This window comes from Leptodactylus fuscus, chromosome 7, assembly GCF_031893055.1.
Source record: "Leptodactylus fuscus isolate aLepFus1 chromosome 7, aLepFus1.hap2, whole genome shotgun sequence".
In the NCBI taxonomy this organism is placed as follows: domain Eukaryota; kingdom Metazoa; phylum Chordata; class Amphibia; order Anura; family Leptodactylidae; genus Leptodactylus; species Leptodactylus fuscus.
The window spans coordinates 152,375,097-152,393,626 of record NC_134271.1 but is presented as its reverse complement, the minus strand read 5'-3'; the positions used below and the strand labels follow the sequence as shown (position 1 = coordinate 152,393,626).

Below are 18,530 nucleotides of genomic sequence, written 5' to 3'. Positions count from 1 at the left end.
TGACCCCACTATGGGACCTCTCAATAATAAAATCACAGCCATGGAAAATGCATGGAATAAACTACAATTCTGCTCTTAATTCATGAAGAAGAATTTTCGCGGTAAAACTTTCTCCGTCTTCAAAAAAATCTATGAACAACCGAGAGAGACACCCAATGGTACCGAGCTCTACCAGAACTTCAAGGCTTAGAGACTGCCATCCTGATGTCCCAAAATACCTTTTACTAGTGACGTTGTTACGATACTGGTGATACAGCTGGAATCCGATAGCCAGGAAGGACGGCAGTTGCCGCGGAGTAGGAGAATTGGTTGGTGGATAGCCAGGGGTCGGTACACAAGCGGGTAGTCAGATGGAGCCAAGTTCGGTACACGAGCGGGTAAGCAGATGGAGCCAAAGTCAGTACACGAGCGGGTAGTCAGACAGAGCCAAGTTCAGTACATGAGCAGGTAGTCAGATGGAGCTAAGGTTGGTACACAAGCGGGTAGTCAGACGGAGCCAAATTCAGTACACAAGTGGGTAGTCAGATGGAGCCAAGTTTGGTACACGAGCGGGTAGTCAGACAGAACCAAGTTCAGTACACAAGCGGGTAGTAAGACAGAGCCAAGTTTGGTACACAAGCGAGTAGTCAGACAGAACCAAGTTCAGTACACAAGCGGGTAGTCAGACAGAGCCAAGTTTGGTACCCAAGCGGGTAGTCAGAAGGAGCCAAGTTCGGTACACAAGTGGGTAGTCAGACAGAGCCAAGTTCGGTACCCAAGCGGGTAGTCAGAAGGAGCCAAGTTCGGTACACAAGTGGGTAGTCAGACAGAGCCAAGTTCGGTACCCAAGTGGGTAGTAAGACAGAGCCAAGTTTGGTACACAAGCGGGTAGTCAGACTGTCAGGATACGGAGTCGCCGCGGTCTCCTTGCTGCGCGGCGTCTCCCTGGGAGACGTGCTAGGAGTTCTATTGGGTGTGCTTAGGTCATTAAGGGTTAATCTTTTCCTTGCCTTCAGTCTCCATGCCGTTAGCCATCAGGTGTGTTTCTCTGCTGCTATTTAATCCCCACCCAGGCATGGATCCTTGCCAGCCATTCACTTTGTGTTTCCTGGTCCCCCTGCTCAGTCTGATTCCCTGTCTGTTTGTTTTCCATATGTTTCTTGGTTTTTAGACCCGGCTTGTATTTTTGACTATCCCTTGTCTTTTGATTTGGTACCTTTTATTATATCTCCTGGCTTGACCTCTTGCTCGTCTGACCTCGCCTTCTCTTCTGTGTCTTGCTGGGACTTGTGGTCCTCCCTGGTTCCATGCTGTTTAGTCTTTTGTTTTGCATTGCATTTACACTGTGCTTTCTGTTTAGGTGTGACCCCGTGACTCCAGTCCCTAGGACTTTCAGGGCCTCCTCTTCCCTTATCCTAGCCGCCGGATAGAAGGTTAGGAGCCGTGGTAGGCGCACTTCAATTTGGAAGTGCATTGGTCTGCCTCATCTCAGATATTACAGCATAGTTATAGCTGCAGGGCCTGCGACCCCTTTTGTCCTCAGTTGCACAGTGTTGCTTTCCCAGCTGTGTCACTTTGCACTGCCTGACCCTGACTCCAATCCTTACACAGACAGAGCCAAGTTCGGTACACAAGTGGGTAGTCAAACGGATCCAAGGTAATCTGAGCAAGATACACCTCAGAGCTAGAGGACTGGGAATAAACACAGCTTTACATACACAGCTTCTGACAGACGTCCACCATTTGTGATATTGGGTAATATATTTAGAAAGGTATCATGGGGTCGGACTAATCAACTTCTAAAAATTGTCCCAAATTTACTGAATGAAGTCTATAAGTGGCGCCAAATGACTTACACGGGCTTAGGTCTTGTCCTACCCATCTCTGTGAAGTGTTCACGTTTCCATAGTATTGTACATTGGCTTCATGAGGGTTTTTGGGGGGTTATATGTAAATTTTATGTAAATTTAGAATATTTGTAAATGCTCTGTAAGGTATTGATGTAATGTTACCTAATAAATGTTGTTTTATAGATATTATTATATCAGTGATATATTATTGTCTCTCTACGTATGTGCATTGTATACATTTCTGTTATCGATATAGTCTGCAAGGATGAAGCCTGACGTCTATAGGGCGGTGAGGGGAACGTCTATAGATGGAAAGTGACCTGAATGTCTATGAATGATGAGTATAGCCTCATAGCATGGCTTCATGAAGTGGACGGGGGTGGTTGTGCCTTTTAGCCCCGTTCATAGAGGTCGAATGTAACCAAAAACTCTGCAGTGATGTATATAATAATATGGGGAGGTAAGTAAGTGATACAGCGGTAATACAGACACCAGCAGCAATAGCGGGCACGATCAGGAAGCCACACACACCGAGATCTATCACCCACACAATTCACAGATAAAAAGAAAGGTGAAGAGGAATAAGAAGGCGCGGTATATCATCTTATCACACAGAGCCGTAATCAGGAACCGAAAGATGTGCAAAATAACAAAAAGTGGCCAACACAATATCTCTGTAATGTGCTGTCTAAATATACTGAGGGAAATCCTCTTAGTCTGGCTAAGCTGTGAACTGCTATACAACCACAGATTACATCACCAGAACAACGACTAATGGGGTCAGATGTCTTAGTAATAGATCACCCCCAGTCAATTAGTCTGGTGACACTAACCTATCCAGGGTCGGACTGGGGTGCCTAGGGCCCACCAGTGGGATTATTTCCAGGGGCCCACCCTACTGCCATATGTAATATCGCCCCTCCAGTTTTTGCCATTATACACGTTTAAAGTGCATTTTCACGCACAATACAGTGTGCAAAACAGCTATGGCTACACTACTACTTCCTTCATGCAACCAAAGATCGCAGTGTCCCTTTGGGACTCTTTCACATTAGTGAATGGAGTCGCATTGGGTCCCTCAGGTTGCAATGTGACTCCATTCACTAACATGAGTGAAAGAATCACAGGGCGACACATCTTTGGTTGCATGACGGAAGTTATAGTGTAGAGATAGCCTTATGTTAGGTTCACAACAGCGGCAAGCTCTCCGTCATACAGGTCCACAATGGGACCAGAATGACAGAGAGGTGGACTATCAAAATGGCGGTTACACCCAGACAGTGGCAGACCTCATTAACATAATGAAGTCCGCCAGGTGTCAGCCATTGTCAGGCAGATAAGTGTATGTTCACACATCAGTATGCCATCCATCCGTTTGAATTCAGTTTGACACTTCAAAACGGACTGAGGCACATACTGATTGTATACTGACACCGGACTGAGGCACATACTGATTGTATACTGACACCTTTTTATGCTGATAGCAAACGCTCTCCGTCCCCTAGAGGACAGATAAGGGGATTAAAAGTAGCAATTGGAAACAGAGTAGAGATCAGTATGTGCCTCAGTCCGTTTTGAAGTGTCAAACTGAATTCAAACGGACGGATGGCATACTGATGTGTGAACATACCCTAAGTCCTCAGCGTTTCTGAAACTTGGATATTGTTATGCTGGAGCTCTAGAAAAGGGCACCAGCATAACAATAGAGTGGGACATCATCTATGGGGTGGGTGGACTACAACTCTCAACAGTTCCAGGGCATCTGGAGCTGCTGGGAGTTGTAGTAATTGAAAGATTTGGGGGCATCTCTCGATTGTCCACCTCAGACAGCGGGGGGATTGGGGGTGCTAGCAGTACCATTACAATAAATCACAACATTACAATAAATACAATGCAGTAATATTTTGTGCAGTAATACTCACGGAGACGTCTTCCCACATTTCCCGTCTCTTCCCTTTGGACCGCCATGACCACTTCTTCCAGCTGTGACTTGACTCTGTAAAGTTTGAAACACAGACATCTTTGACTCCTCACTTCTCCACACATCCAACCCATATATATATATATATATATATATATATATATATATATATATATATACAGTCCTATGAAAAAGTTTGGGCACCCCTATTAATCTTAATCATTTTTAGTTCTAAATATTTTGGTATTTGCAACAGCCATTTCAGTTTGATATATCTAATAACTGATGGACACAGTAATATTTCAGGATTGAAATGAGGTTTATTGTACTAACAGAAAATGTGCAATATGCATTAAACCAAAATTTGACCGGTGCAAAAGTATGGGCACCTCAACAGAAAAGTGACATTAATATTTAGTAGATCCTCCTTTTGCAAAGATAACAGCCTCTAGTCGCTTCCTGTAGCTTGTAATCAGTTCCTGGATCCTGGATGAAGGGATTTTGGACAAACAATTCGCGTTCAGTTAAGTTAGATGGTCGCCGAGCATGGACAGCCCGCTTCAAATCATCCCACAGATGTTCAATGATATTCAGGTCTGGGGACTGGGATGGCCATTCCAGAACATTGTAATTGTTCCTCTGCATGAATGCCTGAGGATTTGGAGCGGTGTTTTGGATCATTGTCTTGCTGAAATATCCATCCCCGGCGTAACTTCAACTTCGTCACTGATTCTTGAACATTATTCTCAAGAATCTGCTGATACTGAGTGGAATCCATGCGACTCTCAACTTTAACAAGATTCCCAGTGCCGGCATTGGCCACACAGCCCCAAAGCATGATGGAACCTCCACCAAATTTTACAGTGGGTAGCAAGTGTTTTTCTTGGAATGCTGTTTCTTTTTGGACGCCATGCATAACGCCTTTTTGTATGACCAAACAACTCAATCTTTGTTTCCAAAATGAAGTTGGCTTCTCCAAATGTGCTTTTGCATACCTCAGGCAACTCTATTTGTGGCGTACGTGCAGAAACGGCTTCTTTCTCATCACTCTCCCATACAGCTTCTCCTTGTGCAAAGTGCGCTGTATTGCTGACTGATACACAGTGACACCATCTGCAGCAAGATGATGCTGCAGCTCTTTGGAGGTGGTCTGTGGATTGTCCTTGACTGTTCTCACCATTCTTCTTCTCTGCCTTTCTGATATTTTTCTTGGCCTGCCACTTCTGGGCTTAACAAGAACTGTCCCTGTGGTCTTCCATTTCCTTACTATGTTCCTCACAGTGGAAACTGACAGGTTAAATCTCTGAGACGTTTTGTATCCTTCCCCTGAACAACTATGTTGAACAATCTTTGTTTTCAGATCATTTGAGAGCGGGCTGTCCATGTTCGGCGACCATCAAACTTAACTGAACTTGAATTGTTTTGTAGAAAGAAATGGTCCAAAATACCTTCATCCAGGATCCAGGAACTGATTACAAGCTACAGGAAGCGACTAGAGGCTGTTATCTTTGCAAAAGGAGGATCTACTAAATATTAATGTCACTTTTCTGTTGAGGTGCCCATATTTTTGCACCGGTCAAATTTTGGTTTAATGCATATTGCGCATTTTCTGTTAGTACAATAAACCTCATTTCAATCCTGAAATATTACTGTGTCCATCAGTTATTAGATATATCAAACTGAAATGGCTGTTGCAAACACCAATATATTTAGAACTAAAAATGATTAAGATTAATAGAGGTGCCCAAACTTTTTCATAGGACTATATATATATATATATATATATATATATATATATATATATATATATATTTTATATCACAGCAGCCCCTGCAGCCTATATTATGCCCCATAGTGGCACAATAGACTGTGGGGCATAATAGAGGTTGCAGGGGGGCCAATGTAGGGCATAATAGAGGTTACAGGGGCCACAGTGGACCTTTCAAGCTCTATTATGCCCCACAGTTGCACACCCCTGAACTATTATTATACTCGGGGGTCTTTTCAGACCCTGAGTATAATAATCGGAGCCCCAGGGGAGGTGAGAGAACATAATAAACACTGTTACTCACCTCGCCGGGATCCGATTTTACTCGTAGCAGGCTTTGGGCCTATATGGTAATGTGTCAGACGTCACGTGGTCTGGGATATTGCCATATAGGCCCAAAGCCTGTACTAGCTGTGATGTTGCTATAAGTATATTCTATATGTTCTGTTCTGCTTACTTATTCTGCTTTGTCTGCCTAGCAACAGTGAGGTAGTAATGGAAGAGGAGCGGAGCTTAGGGGGAGGAGTTGTTAGACAGGGAGCCATGATGGAGCATGGAATAAAGTGTTCTGATCTACAAGAGTAACCATCTCATAGTGGACTTATTCCAGAAGACCTGCATCCTCACTACAACACTACACTAGCAGTAACATATAGGCCCAAAGCCTGTGCTCGCAGTAACAGGTTATTACTACTACCACAGGCTTCGGGCCTATATGTTACTGCTAGAACAGGCTTCGGGCCTATATGGTAATATTCCAGACCACGTGACGTCTGGGCATTACCATATAGCCCCGATGCCAGCTAGGAGTAACACCGGATCCCGGAGAGGTGAGTAACACTGTTTATTATGTTCCCTCACCTCCCCTGGGGCCCTGATTGTTATACTCGGGGGTCTGAAAGGACCCCTGAGTATAATAATAGCGGCAGTGGGATCGCGGCCTGGCCCGGGCCTATTCACTACCGCCCGCCGCGGCCTAAAGTACAAGGGGAAGCGGGGGCGGCAGTGAGCAGGTCCGGGTTGGTAAATAGGCCACTGCCTGCTGGTAGATACTCCAGCAGGCAGCGGCCTATTATAAAACAAAAAAAAAAGTTATTATACTTACCGTCCGACCGCGCGCTGCTGCTCCCGCTGCTGCCGCATCCTCTTCTCTCAGACGTCTGTGTATCAGCGTAGGCGGCGTGATGACGCCGCCTACGCTGATACGTAGATGGCTGAACAAGCGCAAGGAGATCGGTAGCTCTCCTTGCGCTGGTTCTTAGGATTAGGGGAGGCGCCCAAAGCGCCTCCCCTAATCCTCCTCTGACATGGGCAGGGGCCCAATTGAAATCATTTTAGCATAGGCAGGGGCCCGATCATCAATGGGGTGGTTAGGGGCCCGATCGGGCCCCTGCCTATGCTAAAATGATTAGTAGTATAGTCGGGGCCCGGGGGCCCACCGGGGGATCCCCCGGTGCTCCGGCGGGCCAGTCCGACCCTGAACCTATCTATCTGCAGGGCTGAGGTGATATGCTGGTTCTGGTGACACTAACCTATCTATCTGCAGGGCTGGGGTGATATGCTGGTTCTGGTGACACTAACCTATCTATCTGTAGGACTGGGGTGATATGCTGGTTCTGGTGACACTAACCTATCTATCTGCAGGGCTGGGGTGATATAAGATAAGATAAGATAATCCTTTAATAGTCCCACAGTGGGGAAATTTCAGTATGTTTCCACTGCATAGTAATACAGATACAGGATAATACACAGTAAATATTAAGTAGTAGACACACATATGCTGAGAAAGATATACTAGGAGTCCATAGCAGCTTGGGAACAGAGAAGAAAGAAGGAGGACATTCATAATCATTAGTTCTCTGTGCGGAGTGATCTTCGCTTGGTCTGATGTAGATTATACAGCCTGGTCGCGGTTGGAAGGAAGGACTTGCGATAGCGCTCCTTCTCACACTTGGGGTGAAGCAGACGGTCACTTACAGTGCTGCCAAGTCCCATCAGGGTCCCATACATGGGGTGGGATTTGTTCCCCCGCATGGAGGTCACCACAGACAGTGTCCTTCTGTCACCCACCACCTGTACTGGGTCCAAAGGGCTCCCCAGGACAGAGCTGGCCCTCCTGATCAGCCTGTCAAGTCTATTTCTGTCCCTGGTTGATATACTGCTCCCCCAGCAGGCTACACCGAAAAAGATGTCTGAGGCAACCACAGAGTTGAAGAAGGCCCTAAGAAGTGTCCCCTGGACTCCGAAGGCCCTCAGCCTCCTGAGCAGGTAGAGTCTGCTGTGGCCCTTTCTGTGCAGCGCCTCCAGGTGATCAGCCCAGTCTAGTTTATTATTGAGGAGCACACCCAGATACTTATAGGTCCTGACTATCTCAATGCATGTCCCCTGGATCTCCACTGGGGTCGGAGCACCTCTCCGTTTACTAAAGTCCACCACCATCTCCTTGGTCTTCCCAGCATTAATCCTGAGCTGGTTCTGCTGGCACCATTCAACAAAATCCCGGTTTAAGTCTCTGTATTCCCTATCGTCGCCATCAGTGATAAGGCCGACTATAGCAGAGTCATCGGAGTACTTCTGTAAGTAACAGCTGGAGGAGTTGTGCCTAAAGTCAGCAGTGTACAGTGTGAAGAGAAATGGGGCAAGAACTGTACCTTGTGGTGCCCCCGTACTACAGATCACAGTGTCAGACACACAGTCCTGGGCTCTCACCTACTGAGGGCGGTTTGTCAGGTAGTCTAGGATCCAGTTGGACAGGTGGTGACCACTCCACCAAGGTTCAGCTTCTCCCTCAGTAGCCCTGGCTGAATGGTGTTGAATGCACTGGAGAAATCAAAGAACATTATTCTCACAGTGTTCCCGGGTTTCTCCAGGTGAGAGAGAGCTCTATGAAGAAGGTGGATGATGGCGTCATCTACCCCAATGCCCGGCCGGTAGGCAAACTGGAGGGGGTCCAGAGCGGAGCTCACTAGGGGGTGTAGGTGTGTCAGGACCAGTCTCTCTAGGACCTTCATCAAGTGGGATGTCAGTGCTACAGGTCTGTAGTCATTGTAGTCCATCGGGTTGGGTTTCTTTGGGACTGGTACCACACAAGATGTTTTCCACAGTTGAGGTACCACTCCCAGCTTTAGACTCATATTGTACATGTGCGTAATAATACCACACAGCTGGTCACTGCACATTTTAAGAACTCTTGCGCTTATCCCATCGGGTCCGCCGGCCTTGTCTGCCTTAATTCTCTTAATTTCCCGACATACCAGAGACTCCTTGAGGATCAGACATTCGGATTGCGATTTACTGCCAGTCGGTGGGGGTTGGGTCTTGGTGTGTGGGGGGAGGGGGGTTGCTTGTGAGGGGGGAGTTGGTTTGGAGTCGAATCTATTGAAGAATAGATTAAGCTCATTAAGCCACTTCCTGTCTCCTTCAATCTGATGAGCTGCCATTTGTTGTTGTTTATGTCCGGATATCACCTTCAGGCTGTCCCAGACCTTTGAGATTCTACCCTCCCGCATCTGTAGTTCCATCTTCCGCCTGTAGTTGGCTTTCCCTTCTCTGATCAGTTGTCTTAGTTGTTTCTGCACCGCCCCCAGGCCATTTTTGTCCCCAGACCTAAAAATTTGCTTTTTCTCCTTAAGAAGAGTTTTAATCTCAGAGTTGATCCATGGTTTGTTATTGGAGAAACACCTCACCTTCCTAGTTGGTACCGTGCTGTCCACACAGAAATTAATGTAGTCCGTTATGCAGTGTGTGAGTCCCTCAATGTCCTCTGGAAATGAGTCTTGAAATACTTCCCATAGAGTTATATTAAAACAGTCCTGCTGTTTTATGCTGGTTGTGGTGACAGTAACCTATCTGCAGGGCTGGGGTGATATGCTGGTTCTGGTGACAGTAACCTATCTATCTGCAGAGCCGGGGTGATATACTGGGGTCTGGTGACACTAACCTATCTATCTGCAGGGCTGGGGTGATATGCTGGGGTCTGGTGACACTAACCTATCTGTCTGCAAGGCTGGGGTGATATACTGGGTCTGGTGACACTAACCTATCTATCTGCAGGGCTGGGGTGATATGCTGGTTCTGGTGACAGTAACCTATCTATCTGTAGGGCTGGGGTGATATGCTGGTTCTGGTGACAGTAACCTATCTATCTGCAGAGCCGGGGTGATATACTGGGGTCTGGTGACACTAACCTATCTATCTGCAGGGCTGGGGTGATATGCTGGCTCTGGTGACACTAACCTATCTATCTGCAGGACTGGGGTGATATGCTGGGTCTGGTGACACTAACCTATCTATCTGCAGGGCTGGGGTGATATGCTGGTACTGGTGACAGTAACCTATCTATCTGCAGGTCTGGGGTGATATGCTGGGTCTGGTGACAGTAACCTATCTATCTGCAGGTCTGGGGTGATATGCTGGGTCTGGTGACAGTAACCTATCTATCTGCAGGACTGGGGTGATATGCTGGGGTCTGGTGACACTAACCTATCTGTCTGCAAGGCTGGGGTGATATACTGGGTCTGGTGACACTAACCTATCTATCTGCGGGGCTGGGGTGATATGCTGGGTCTGGTGACAGTAACCTATCTATCTGCAGGAATGGGGTGATATGCTGGGGTCTGGTGACACTAACCTATCTGTCTGCAAGGCTGGGGTGATATACTGGGTCTGGTGACACTAACCTATCTATCTGCAGGGCTGGGGTGATATGCTGGGTCTGGTGACAGTAACCTATCTATCTGCAGGGCTGGGGTGATATACTGGGTCTGGTGAAGCTAACCTATCTATCTGCAAAACGTAGACAATATGATGGATTCTGGTGACATTCTCTTCAACTAGTCATTAGAATTGAACCCTATAAAATGCCATCTATGGGACAGTACTGAGCCCTTCACCTGAAAATCATTTTCTAAACATTCAGGGCTGTGGGAAGTGTTGCAGGTAAGTTTCCTCGGTGCTTTGTTGTAGAAGACATAAGACGAGAGAAGACGAGAGAAGACGAGAGAAGACGGCTATAGGACTTGATGTATTTCCTGATATGGATCACTTTTGAGTTCTGTAGATCTGAAAAATAACGAAACATCTTACAATTTTCTTAAAGCACGAGAGGGTGAGGGACACACAGCAGTACTTGTCCAGCTTCACACGTGTTGTGTACTTCTCTCCTTCTTCTAGATAGATGCTGATACCAGGTAAGATGGTGGTTGGTGATGAGATGACCTCCATTGTGAGTCCTCCGAGGGCTTCTTTTCTGCAAACTAAGGGTTAGAAGTTGTAATAAACTCTGATATTTACAGTCCTGCTTCTTCTCACTTCTCAAGGGCTTTAAGAAGACCTCTTGTCACCTCCACCAACTCCAACTCTTCTCATCCTCCTATAGATGCTGCTCTACCGATTCTGGTGCAGTTGGGATTTTTTCCTCTAGCCCCCACCATTCCTGAGCAATCCTTTACATTATATTCATCACAACTACATTCTCTTCTGCTTGTCTATTACAGCCAAAGACTGGGGGGGAGGGGTAATTTTTGTATTTTTCCTATGGTGCTCTGTGAAATACTGAAGTGTGCTGACACCAAGCTAGAGTTTTATCTATTTTGGGGAAGTAATATTGAGAGCCAAAATTTTTTCCCCACCTTCAAATAAATGATATAACAATTAGAGGAAGTGAGAAGTGAAACCCAGAGAGAAGATCTACATAGAGAGCTGCAGGGCACAGAGCAGAGCACCATGGCCGTCCTGACCCTCCTCACCCTCATCTGTAAGTAAATCCTCCACTCCCTATCATAGGTTGTCAGTGACCCTATAGTGGCGCCTGGCCAGGAGGGATTGTGGGTAACTGCTGTTTTCTGGGTCACTGGGGACTGTTTAGTAGTCCTGACTCCCATAAGGACCTCTTTTCAGGAAATGTTGCAGGTTGTGGGTTGTCTGTAATATGTTACATTAGTCCCTAAGTGTGTGGAGTCCTTATACTATAAATGGTTGTCCTATATAAGCCGCCATCTCCATAGGGTATTACAGGACTCCCCTCAATGACCTAAAGAGGAAACCGGAAAATATGGGGTCACTGTGTATTATATGGAGGGGCCGTCATCTGCCAACATATCCCATATAGTGGCCACAGGACAACAGATGACCCACCATGACCTGCTGACCCCCGACCCTATAGTAGTCACACGTAGATCTTATACTGAGGAGATATCTGACTATTCCCACAGAGATCAAGGAATTTCAATTATCCTGAAAATATCTGTTATATTATAGAATTATTACTCTGTTATATATTTCTACCATAGACTTATTATTTTAATATTTCTCACTTTTTAAATTTTCTTTATATTAGATTATCTACAAATTTAGTTCTTGTTAGTTCAGATTTTTCTTTTTCCATTTTCTACTTTCCATCAGTGTTTTCTATTATTATCTTCTCACTTTTCAGCCTCACCGCCCCTTGTTATATTCACTGCAAGTAATAGTAAGAACGAAAGTCAGGAAAGAGAAGTCAAAATTATACCCAATATCACAAAATAGTCATGGAGACAATACCCCTATTTATCAGTAATGTCTAATCCTACCACATATCTATCAGTGATGTCTGATCCTACCACATATCTATCAGTAATGTCTGATCCTACCACATATCTATCAGTAATGTCTCATCCTACCACATATCTATCAGTAATGTCTGATCCTACCACATATCTATCAGTAATGTCTAATCCTATCACATATCTATCAGTAATGTCTGATCCTACCACATATCTATCAGTAATGTCTCATCCTACCACATATCTATCAGTGATGTCTGATCCTACCACATATCTATCAGTAATGTCTGATCCTACCACATATCTATCAGTAATGTCTCATCCTACCACATATCTATCAGTAATGTCTGATCCTACCACATATCTATCAGTAATGTCTAATCCTATCACATATCTATCAGTAATGTCTGATCCTACCACATATCTATCAGTAATGTCTGATCCTACCACATATCAGTGATGTCTAATCCTACCACATATCTATCAGTAATGTCTAATCCTACCACATATCAGTGATGTCTAATCCTACCACATATCTATCAGTAATGTCTAATCCTACCACATATCTATCAGTAATGTCTGATCCTATCACATATCTATCAGTAATATCTGATCCTATCACATATCTATCAGTAATGTCTGATCCTACCACATATCTATCAGTAATGTCTCATCCTACCACGTATCTATCAGTAATGTCTTTTCATACCACATATCTATCAGTAATGTCTGATCCTACCACATATCTATCAGTAATGTCTGATCCTACCACATATCTATCAGTAATGTCTGATCCTACCACATATCTATCAGTAATGTCTGATCCTACCACATATCTATCAGTAATGTCTGATCATACCACATATCTATCAGTAATGTCTGATCCTACCACATATCTATCAGTAATGTCTGATCCTACCACATATCTATCAGTAATGTCTGATCCTACCACATATCTATCAGTAATGTCTGATCCTACCACATAGCTATCAGTAATGTCTGATCCTACCACATATCTATCAGTAATGTCTGATCCTACCACATATCTATCAGTAATGTCTGAACCTACCACATATCTATCAGTGATGTCTGATCCTACCACATATCTATCAGTGATGTCTGATCCTACCACATATCTATCAGTGATGTCTGATCCTACCACATATCTATCAGTGATGTCTGATCCTACCACATATCTATCAGTGATGTCTGATCCTACCACATATCTATCAGTGATGTCTGATCCTACCACATATCTATCAGTAATGTCTCATCCTACCACATATCTATCAGTAATGTCTTTTCATACCACATATCTATCAGTAATGTCTGATCCTACCACATATCTATCAGTAATGTCTGATCCTACCACATATCTATCAGTAATGTCTGATCCTACCACATATCTATCAGTAATGTCTGATCCTACCACATATCTATCAGTAATGTCTGATCCTACCACATATCTATCAGTAATGTCTGATCCTACCACATATCTATCAGTAATGTCTGATCCTACCACATATCTATCAGTGATGTCTGAACCTACCACATATCTATCAGTGATGTCTGATCCTACCACATATCTATCAGTGATGTCTGATCCTACCACATATCTATCAGTGATGTCTGATCCTACCACATATCTATCAGTGATGTCTGATCCTACCACATATCTATCAGTAATGTCTCATCCTACCACATATCTATCAGTAATGTCTTTTCATACCACATATCTATCAGTAATGTCTGATCCTACCACATATCTATCAGTAATGTCTGATCCTACCACATATCTATCAGTAATGTCTGATCCTACCACATATCTATCAGTAATGTCTGATCCTACCACATATCTATCAGTAATGTCTGATCCTACCACATATCTATCAGTAATGTCTGATCCTACCACATATCTATCAGTAATGTCTGATCCTACCACATATCTATCAGTGATGTCTGAACCTACCACATATCTATCAGTGATGTCTGATCCTACCACATATCTATCAGTGATGTCTGATCCTACCACATATCTATCAGTGATGTCTGATCCTACCACATATCTATCAGTGATGTCTGATCCTACCACATATCTATCAGTGATGTCTGATCCTACCACATATCTATCAGTGATGTCTGATCCTACCACATATCTATCAGTAATGTCTCATCCTACCACATATCTATCAGTAATGTCTCATCCTACCACATATCTATCAGTAATGTCTTTTCATACCACATATCTATCAGTAATGTCTGATCCTACCACATATCTATCAGTGATGTCTGATCCTACCACATATCTATCAGTGATGTCTGATCCTACCACATATCTATCAGTGATGTCTGATCCTACCACATATCTATCAGTAATGTCTGATCCTACCACATATCTATCAGTAATGTCTTTTCATACCACATATCTATCAGTAATGTCTGATCCTACCACATATCTATCAGTAATGTCTGATCCTACCACATATCTATCAGTAATGTCTGATCCTACCACATATCTATCAGTAATGTCTGATCCTACCACATATCTATCAGTAATGTCTGATCCTACCACATATCTATCAGTAATGTCTGATCCTACCGCATATCTATCAGTAATGTCTGATCCTACCACATATCTATCAGTAATGTCTGATCCTACCACATAGCTATCAGTAATGTCTGATCCTACCACATAGCTATCAGTAATGTCTGATCCTACCACATAGCTATCAGTAATGTCTGATCCTACCACATATCTATCAGTGATGTCTGATCCTACCACATATCTATCAGTGATGTCTGATCCTACCACATATCTATCAGTAATGTCTAATCCTATCACATATCTATCAGTAATGTCTGATCCTACCACATATCCATCAGTAATGTCTGATCCTATCACATATCCATCAGTAATGTCTCATCCTACCACATATCTATCAGTAATGTCTCATCCTACCACATATCTATCAGTAATGTCTCATCCTACCACGTATCTATCAGTAATGTCTCATCCTACCACGTATCTATCAGTAATGTCTCATCCTACCACGTATCTATCAGTAATGTCTCATCCTACCACGTATCTATCAGTAATGTCTCATCCTACCACATATCTATCAGTAATGTCTCATCCTACCACATATCTATCAGTAATGTCTCATCCTACCACATATCTATCAGTAATGTCTCATCCTACCACATATCTATCTGTTGATATTGTGTAAAGAATCTTTTTTTTCTGGCTCATTTCTTTTATAAATATGTTGAAAATAATGTTCACCATTGTATTAGTGCGGAGATATATATATAAGAGTGTTATTAAAGTTTTCATGATTTTTCTGTATACTTAGTTGGATTTCTTAGTTTATTAAACTATATATGAACCTTCTCAGATTTTTTCAATATTACATTTAAAACTAAGGAACCTATAAAAAATCCTATAAAGCAATCTATGTATTTGGGGAGGACATCAGTTGATTATAGAAGACCTCTCACCACATCTATCAGTACAAGTTTTTAGCATCTGTTAATAGTCGCTGCCTCTCTGACTCCAGCACAGTTGGAATTCTCTCTCTAGCCCCCACCGTTTCCTAGCAAGCGCAAGTAGTTTTGGTGTCTGACGGACTATTTAAGTTCTTTAATGTCAAGTGGGCGGGGTCAGGCATGAAGCGTGACTCAGAGATCCAATCAGAGGTAGCCAGTCTCAGACCACAGAATTGTAGAATGGTGGGAGTAGAGAAAATATACAACTGTGTCAGAATCAGTGGAGAAGCAGCGATTGATATGTAACGAATGGAACTTATTAAAGGTGGTGAAAGGTTTAACCCTTTTGTTTTCTGCTGTCTCCATTACTGTTGTGTCAGGGTCATACTAATACAGCACAGAGGGTGGTCACCTTCAGTTCTGGGTTACTATTAGTTTTAGTTTAGTTCTCCTTTAAGGCCATACATAAGATCTCATATAGGATCAGACCTGTCATTTCAGCAACTGCAGTATGAGATCACTGGCACCGCCCATGAGGATCACTTTGTTCATGTTCAGTGCTGCATACTAAAAGTTACCCTGACTATCCGCTGTACAGTAGACGAGTACCTTGTCCATTGTAGATGTGACTGTGATGTCATTTCCTTCTTTACTAATCATTTCTATTTCTGGTTTTATTTCAGCTCTGATAACGGGAAATACAGGTAAATAATTCACCAATATGTATTCAGATGAAGAAAATATACTTAATAGAATAAAAACAGTATGTATACAGGAAGCTTCTCGGCTCCCTCTAGTGGCAGCTGCAGGTCTCCATCATTATGTCCTATAATTCTATGTCTATACATAGCTCAATGAGAGAAAACACACAACAGCACCGAACTGTACATAGTGAAGTACCGTCAGCTAGTAGTATATATGTATATATGTATATGTCAGGTACCACTCTCACCTTAGCTAGTTGTGGCAAATTCACTTACATATGAAACGTACTGGAAAGCTGAAAAAAATTCATAATGGGGTGGAATTAGAGAAAAACTGCATTTGTGCGACTTTCTTACTGGCCTCATTTTTACGCCGTTCGCCGTGCAGCCAAAATGACATGTCCCCTGTATTCTATGCTAAGGTATGATTCCGGGGATACCAAACTTATATGGTTTTATTTACATTTTAACCCCTTAACAAAAATGTAAATCTTTGCAAAAAATGTTTTTTTTAAAAGTCGCCATATTCTGACACCCATAACTTTTTTATACGTAAGTGTACGGGGATGTATAGGGCGTCTTTTTTTGCAGGGCTGGGTGTACTTTTTAGTTCTACCAATTTGGGGAATTGCTATTGCTTTGATCACTTTTTATTCAAGTTTTTATCAAAGGCAAAACAGTGAAAAAACTGAGATTCAGTCCTTTTGATTTATTTTTCCTGCTACAGCGTTTACCGTATAACAGAAATATTTTTATAGATTTGTATAGCGAGCGTTTTCGGGCACAGGGATACGTAATGTGTATGTGTTTCACTGTAACTTTTATATGTATCGTAGGTAAAGTGTGTTGGGGGGGGGATTTAAAATTTTAGTTCTTTTGTTTGTTTTTTTTAAATGTATTATTTTCCTTATTATCACTAATGCAATGCATTGCACAATACCTGCATATGTATGACAGGCTACATAAAGCAGCCTGCAATAGAAGGTAATGCCAGACAAGGCCAATAGGCTCTCGGTGTTACGGTTGGCAGGATACTTTAAGAAAACAGACTTGAGCATGGGGCTTTAGTGTGCCAAGCAGTCCACCCCCCGATGGACACTTGACTAGCCCTTTTTCCCGGTTAACTCGAACATTGAGGAGCAATATGCCCTGACCTGTTGCAACAGTAACAGATCGCCCCCCTAATCTTCCTACTCCTGCTGCCACCGGAAGAGGAAGCATTGGAAGTGTCCATAGGTTCCGTGGACTCCTCAACAGGTGTGGCAGTGGACTTAAAGACTCCCCTATGTGACATAAGCGTATGCTCGAGCTCTCTCTCCACTCTCCTATCAGACAACTGTGTATCAACACGAGTCGCTGAATTAATAAGGGCAGAGAGTGAAGTAGAAGGTTCCCAGCCTGCTAGTTCATCCTTTGTATGTGAGGACAAACTCTCCCAAAAAATTGACACCAGTACCCTGTCTGGCTAATCCAACTCGGATGCTACGTTCCGAAACTCAATAGCAAAGTCCACTACCAAGCTCTGGCCTTGCCATAAGCATAAGAGCTGAGAGGCGTAGATGGACTGGGGCACTGGGCCATGAAACCCAAGGTGTAGTGCTTCAAACAGTGAAGCTAGTGTAGCCAACTCCGCCGCGCCCTGTTCTTTTAACGGAGTGACCCAGGCCAAGGCTCTCCCAGTGAGCAAGGAAACCACAAAGGCCACTTTAGCCTTCTCATCTGGGAAGAGACTGGGACAGGCCTCAATGTATGTTTTTTTTCACTGGTGTATGAATCCCCTACATCCCTGCGGCTCACCCGCATACCGCTCTGGAGGCAGGAGAGGACACGGTGACGCTGCAGGGGTCGGCAGACTACCAACCAACTGAGCCATAGCCTGAACTAAGCCATAGGACAGGACAGAAATGTCAGCTGAGGCAGCTGGTGGAGATTGCTGCAAGTGTTGTTCCAGGCTGTTCATGTTAGGAGTATTTAGGTTCATTGCTTTCTATTTTTCTTACCTGGGGAGTTTTTGGCTGCGCGGTGTCTGGGGTGGCATCCTGGCGCTGCGGGGTTGTCCTGTCGTGAGTATTGGTGCACACCTTCTGACTTGCACGCGCGCACTGTTGGTAGGCAGCTTTATCTCCTAGTTGATTAGTCTGTCCTCCCATTTGCACCTGGGAGGAGTGGTCTCTACTCTGTATTTAAACCCATGCCTCCCATGGTTCTGTGCTGAGTGTCGCTTTTACAGAGCTAGGCCTTAGCAGGAGGAGTAGGTGGTGATCTGGGATAGAGGAAGTT

At 43.8% G+C, this 18,530-nt stretch overlaps 1 protein-coding gene across 1 annotated transcript in view; it reads left to right on the top strand.

Moving 5' to 3' along the window:
• The first annotated feature begins 11,242 nt into the window (after window positions 1-11,242).
• Window positions 11,243-18,530, top strand: part of LOC142214646 (Fc receptor-like protein 5) — a 52,528-nt gene continuing 45,240 nt past the window's right edge. Inside the window, exons 1-2 of the mRNA XM_075283585.1 lie at window positions 11,243-11,273; window positions 11,952-11,999. Of these exons, the coding sequence (XP_075139686.1) occupies window positions 11,243-11,273; window positions 11,952-11,999 (79 nt within the window). The remainder of the gene's footprint in view (window positions 11,274-11,951; window positions 12,000-18,530) is intronic.